This window comes from Triticum dicoccoides, chromosome 2B, assembly GCF_002162155.2.
Source record: "Triticum dicoccoides isolate Atlit2015 ecotype Zavitan chromosome 2B, WEW_v2.0, whole genome shotgun sequence".
Classification (NCBI taxonomy): domain Eukaryota; kingdom Viridiplantae; phylum Streptophyta; class Magnoliopsida; order Poales; family Poaceae; genus Triticum; species Triticum dicoccoides.
The window spans coordinates 125,362,190-125,368,040 of record NC_041383.1 but is presented as its reverse complement, the minus strand read 5'-3'; the positions used below and the strand labels follow the sequence as shown (position 1 = coordinate 125,368,040).

The following is a 5,851-nucleotide window of genomic DNA, read 5'->3' as shown; positions in this document are numbered from 1 at the left end:
CCCAGGCACCCACATCTAAAGAAAAAAAACTCAGCCGCCTGCGCCTAGGGTTCCGCCCCCATGACCGTCGCCGAGCCGGAGATGCCGGCGTCAGAGCGCAGGCTCGTGGCCCTCGCCAGGTGGGACGCGCTCATCTTCCTGTATTACGGGATCGTTTGGGTCGGCATCGCGGCGTCCCTCGCCAAGGTCATCGCGCGCCGCGCTCTGGGCGAGGTCGAGGGTTCCGCCGTTCTCGCGGCGGCGTCCTGGCTCTCCCACCACTCCCTTATCTTCGCTGCTCTGTTCACCCCCGTTGCCTTGATTCTCGTCGGCGCGACCGGAGTGCGCTCCGCGCACAACACCAGGAAGGTAATCGCGGAAAATGTTCCTCTGTGCCTTTTTCAACAGATCCGATTTGCTTCAAACCGGACAGATTTTACAGCAGTTGAAATAGGATTTTACAATGTATGCGGTTTAAATAAGTTGCCAATTCCCAATTAGAAATTAAGATCCATCATTTTCATGAATTCAAAACTGGCATTTGCTTTATGTAAATGTCTCTGCATCCGTCTAGCTTAAGTGCATATAATATGACCTCGTCCTGACCTTTTTTATGTCGAATATGCGTAAATTCTTATGAAGGATATCAAAGAGCCCCCGAAAACTCTTCGCCAGGTTGCGCAGATGATGCTCAAGGATCCTGTCATTGTTGGAGCGCTTGTTTTGCTGGTCTTCCTCCCGCTCATAAGTCATGAAGATTTGGTGGTCGGTCTGTTGCCTGTGAAAGAATCTCAGAGGGAACATGTTCGTTCAGTATTGAGGGATGTGGGGTCATTGGGTGTCGGTGCAGTATTTTGTTTCATCATGTTACCCACTACGGTGCTGAGGCAGTGGAGGATGAAGTAGAGAGTTATGTGGATGTGCTGTTGAGGTATATACCTGCCCTCTTCTCTGTTCTCCTATTGGCGTGACATTATATTCTTTTTATAAGCCTACTGTTTTTGGTTTGGTGAATAATCCTGATAACTTGCGAGTTTTTTATTTGTGTCCCTATCATTTGTAAATGTAAATGAGTAACACTTATTGGTGTAGGTAACTTTATTCCAAACCATTTTGTCGTACATCCCAGTTAGACCTACAAGAAAGTTTGGTTTCTTGGCTTGTTGATAGATGTTAGCTTTCTTAAAAGTATTTGCAGTTAACAGTGATCTTGTTTGGTACACATCGCTGTTTGACCAATCAGATCCATATGGTGATATCATTAGTGGAAACCTAGTATGCCTTCTCCATGTTCAGTCATTCCCATGCTTATTATGATCGGGCAGCTTTGAATTTATCCACTGAAACCCACTAAGTGGTAGGCCTCAAATTTCAAAGGGTTGGGTCGTGGTATATCTCCAATTTAATTGCATTATCTTGTTATTTAACTGCCTTTGTTTCCTGTTACATATAAACTTATTGCATTGCTTTAGTGAAGATACAAATAGAAATTCAATTGGAATACTCAAGCAATCCATGATGGTAATATTATAGAACTCACCCTTCATTTAATCCGCAGCTAATATATACTTGCATGTGGTGTTGTTCCATGACATTTTTGTCGAAGTGCATTTGAAAACACATGTCAATGTTGTAGTAAGATTTTCTTCTCTTTCATGGGTTATCAGTGCCCCTTTATTTCCCCAAAGTAACTTGAGCCCCTTTATTTCCCCAAAAGCAACTTGTATCGCAAGAGCAATCTGTAACAAATATTTTTGATAGTTTATATGATTATTTGTTAATTATAGTGGTGCTTCTTGTGCAATAAAACTGAAAAATACCACTGTTGGGGAGTCAATTCAGTAAAGACTTAACACTGAAATACCACTTCATCGAAAAAACCCAATTCCTCTGTTTATACCATTCTTTTGTGCCCTGTGGAGTGTGGATTGCCATGCTTTGTTCTGTCCACCAGTCTTCACAGTGTAATGCATGTGAATATATAGGGTTCATGATCTCAAGATGGTTTCCATATACCGAAAAAGGCTTTGGCCCTGCTTTTTATAGATAAAGCATCGACCATCATGCAACCCGATTCAAACACACGGCACCATATCACACGCACACACCCAAGGCCGGATACACAGGCACTGAAATCAGCAACACCACCCCATACAACTCCAAGCAAACATCAGGTGGACAATAAGCATCACTGTGGAGTTACTAGGGCCCTCAACCGTGAACGACAATGAGATGAAGCCGCGCATGACAAACCGTGAGCCCCAAGGTGGCGTCTTCAGGAAGGTCATGACACCGGAGCGCCGCCACCGCCCGATCCAAGGATCAGGGTATCCTTCGGATCCAGACAACGAGTGACCGCAACAACGACGCCTTCAAGAAGAATACGACGCTGAAACGCCGCCACCGGTGGCCTGACCGAAGTCAGAAAGGGTTTTCACACCAGCCATCACTCACCGCCACTGAAATGTGGTACGACCTGCCACACAACCACCATCGAACATTGCACCCCCGGTCACCACGCTGCCCAGATGACCATGGCCACCAGACAGCACCTGAGCCACGAGCACCTTGATTCCCACCACCGGGGGTGCTGCTCCGGCATCCGAGACTGCCCCTTATTGACCGGTAAGGGGCTGAAGACCCTCCCCCCATCCGCCCCAAAACAGGCACCTTGGCAAGATTGGGGCCTCGCCGGCCAGATCTGGGCAAGGAAGCTCTGGCAGCCGCAAGCCATGTTGAAGCTGCCCATCACGCCTCCAGACCATGTCGACGTCGTGGACGGGGAGCCCCCTGCCTTCTTCCTCAAAGAGCCCCTGCCACCTCCGGCCAGCCCCCGCGCGCTGCAAGATGAGCCACCAGACCAGCCCATCGATCCGCCCCGGCCGCCGAGCCACATACCTACTGCACCAGCAGAGGAGAGGAAGGCTGAATCCACCACCGCTGCGCCGCCACGGCCAGCCCGCACCAATCGGATCCTGGATCAGGCAGACCGCTGCCAACAACACGGGCCGGGCACCACCGACCCGCAGCCCATCTCGCTGCCAACACACCCGTGCGCCATGACCTGTGCCGATGCGAGTCCGCGCCGCCGGCGCCCTACGACAATGCCATGACCAGATCTGGACCCCCCCCCCTCTGGTGGTGGCGAGAGGGAGGAGGGGAGGACTGGGGGTGACGCAGGAGGGGTTAAGGTTCTGTGTATGGTTTCCATATATGCGATAACTACTAATTAGGCCATTTTCTACCATTGATTGTGCTGAAATTCAGAGTTCATTTTGAGCTAGCTACCATGTACATTGAATTTGCACCTTTGGGGTAGCCTTTCCAAATTAGGCTGTTTTACGAAGCAAGAAAAATTAGGCTCTATATGCTGAGTTTCGATCGTTGTATTCTCCATCAGGTCTGAGGTTCCACATAACCCTTCCCACTCTTGATCTTCAAAATCTCTCTCAGCTGGTGTAGTTGCAGTTTCATGGTAGTGACCCTTGCCAAATTAGCAAGTACTACTCTACACATAACGATACAGACAAGTTCATAATATTGGTTGCTTCATTTTGATAAGCATCTACATATTCTCATTCAAGTGCTTCTTCTTCATTTTGGCATTTTTTTTTTGTTACAGACATAACGCTGAACAGATGGTGTTAATATGGGCAAGACAAATACAAGAGTCGACTCTTTGCTGAAGTTTGTGGCCGCATATAAGTACTGGATTATTGTTAGTTAGTTACATGTATTCACGACTGTAGATTGATCCGCTGCTAGTATCGAATACTCCATGTGCTAGGAGCTCTCGTAATTTGACATTGTGGTGTTGAAGTGTTTATTTGCTGCTGGGAAGCCTGGAATACATGACCAGACAAGTCAGGGGTAGCACCCTCTCCGAGGACAGTGCTTTTTTAGGCATATGTTTTTTGCCATGTTGGCAGTGTTATGTTTGATGACAACCATTTCTTCGCAAGCGGTTGGCCCTGTGGCAGTTATTGTAGAATGTTATGTTTGTAGCGATCATGGATGTTACCGATCTACAGAGTTGTGGAAAACAGTTTTTTGTATCATTCTTCGGATTGCTTGCATCGAAAGAATGCACTCAAATTAGAGCCCAGAAGTATTTGAACATGGCCATTTTTTCTTTTAGTTCTTCCATGGTTTTTCTTTTTTCCATACAATGGTAACACGTGAATGCAGTTCTCCAATATGCATGATTGACTGTTCACATCACTTTTTTTTTAATAAATTACATTGAACTGTAACACTATACAGCTCGTAACACTAATGTGAATTTATTTCTTGAGATTGTGTTAGCCCACCAAGAAGGTAGGTAGATTAGACCAAATGTGTTGTATGGCACCCTTTCGGAATAAAGATTTGTAAAAAAAATACAGTCAACCATAATTGTCATTTTCGGCACAACTATTTTGATCTACAACATCATAATAATTCTACCCGTCTAAAAAGTCGGTGTTGTTTACTTGAAAAACCCTTTTCTCGCTCTAAGTACAAACTTCTATCATCTAAGTTTCAACACTATAAATTAGTATGTAGTTTGGAATAGACAATTTGAATTCCTATGTAGTTTGAACTAAATAATTTGAATTCTATGTTATTTGAACTAAACAATTTGAATTCCAACCCTTTTCTCTGAAAGTTTCATCTTCTTAGAATCCCCATTGCGGTTGTCATGAAGTTAATATATAACTGAGTTTATAGCTAGGAAGTTCTAAACTCCAACAGGGAGTCACAAGGATTCAAAATTTTCGGGAAAAAATTGGCAGCAAATATGAACGTTTCACCAGTTTTTTTTTTCAAATCATCATTCCTTCTCATTCATTATAATAAAGTGTTACATCACTTACAAACAAAGAAATAATAGATGCAGGAGGATCGTCCATTCATACACTAGTTGGGAAGAACCTAGCTAGCCTGACAAGTTCATGAGCAACAATGTTTGCATCTCTATAACAATGCTCGAATAGAAGTGTGATAGCAGTCATCAAAGATTGCCGCACCTACTCCAGCAAATCCAGCTCCCTCCTTCAGCGTCGATATTACATCCAAACTATCTGAGTTGACGATCAATCGATTACATCCTAGGGACTGTGCTAGGTTCATCCCATGCTTTATTGCTGTGACTCGGCTTTTAACACATTAGAGCATCGGACGATACGAGCACAGGGCTTGAACTCTGATGGGATGGGATATCATTGTCCCTTTAACCATGCAACCACAGGTTGGTTTGTGTGTGTTTAACATCTTCGGTAGGTACTCCCTCCGTCCTAAAATACTCATCCGAGAAATGGATAAAAATGAATATATGTAGAACTAAAATACATCTAGATACATCCATTCCTCCGACAAATATTCCTGAACGGAGGAAGTATTATTGTGAGCAGAATCGAGTCAGTCACTCACCATTTCCGCATACCTGTTTTAGAACCCGAATCCAGCAGAGGAATTGGACCAGAACAGAACCCGGAAGGAAATCGGGACAGCTCGCCGTAAAACGGCATAAATCACATATTTGACCTGAGGGCGAAATAAAATCACGATCTAACCTAGTCTCGAAAAAATTTCACATAACAGACCCTTTTGTGTGGCGCCCGACAGCCGGGCGCTGCACTGAACTAAGCAAGGCCTTAGACTCAGGCGTCGCACCCCCGGCCAGCGTGGCAGCCCGGGGCCAGGTGCGGTCCCACAGCCAGCCGTGCAACACCTAAGCGTTAGGCGCCACATAGTGTAATGTGCAGCATCTAGCGCTTAGACGCTGCACAGTGACTTAAGCCGCATCGGGCTAGCCCTCCCAGGCAGTTCTTCCCCTCCCCAGGAAGTTGCTCTCTGGACAAAGAGCAGCAGCGCCGGCGCCCCATCGGAT

The 5,851-nt window shown here is 45.8% G+C and overlaps 1 protein-coding gene across 1 annotated transcript; it reads left to right on the top strand.

Annotated features, from left to right (window-relative positions):
• Positions 1–8: 8 nt before the first annotated feature.
• LOC119367343 lies at positions 9–4,104 on the top strand. The gene is made up of 3 exons (XM_037632879.1): positions 9–348; positions 622–910; positions 3,602–4,104. Exons 1-2 carry the CDS (start codon positions 61–63, stop codon positions 883–885), a joined length of 552 nt encoding a protein of 183 aa, XP_037488776.1. The 5' UTR covers positions 9–60; the 3' UTR covers positions 886–910; positions 3,602–4,104.
• The last annotated feature ends 1,747 nt before the right edge of the window (positions 4,105–5,851 follow it).

Excerpts from the sequence above, each read along its gene's own strand:
- LOC119367343 (XM_037632879.1), top strand. The coding sequence starts at position 61 with ATGACCGTCGCCGAGCCGGAGATGCCGGCGTCAGAGCGCAGGCTCGTG. Across the intron at positions 349-621 it reads CCGCGCACAACACCAGGAAG|GATATCAAAGAGCCCCCGAA; the intron begins GTAATCGCGGAA and ends ATTCTTATGAAG.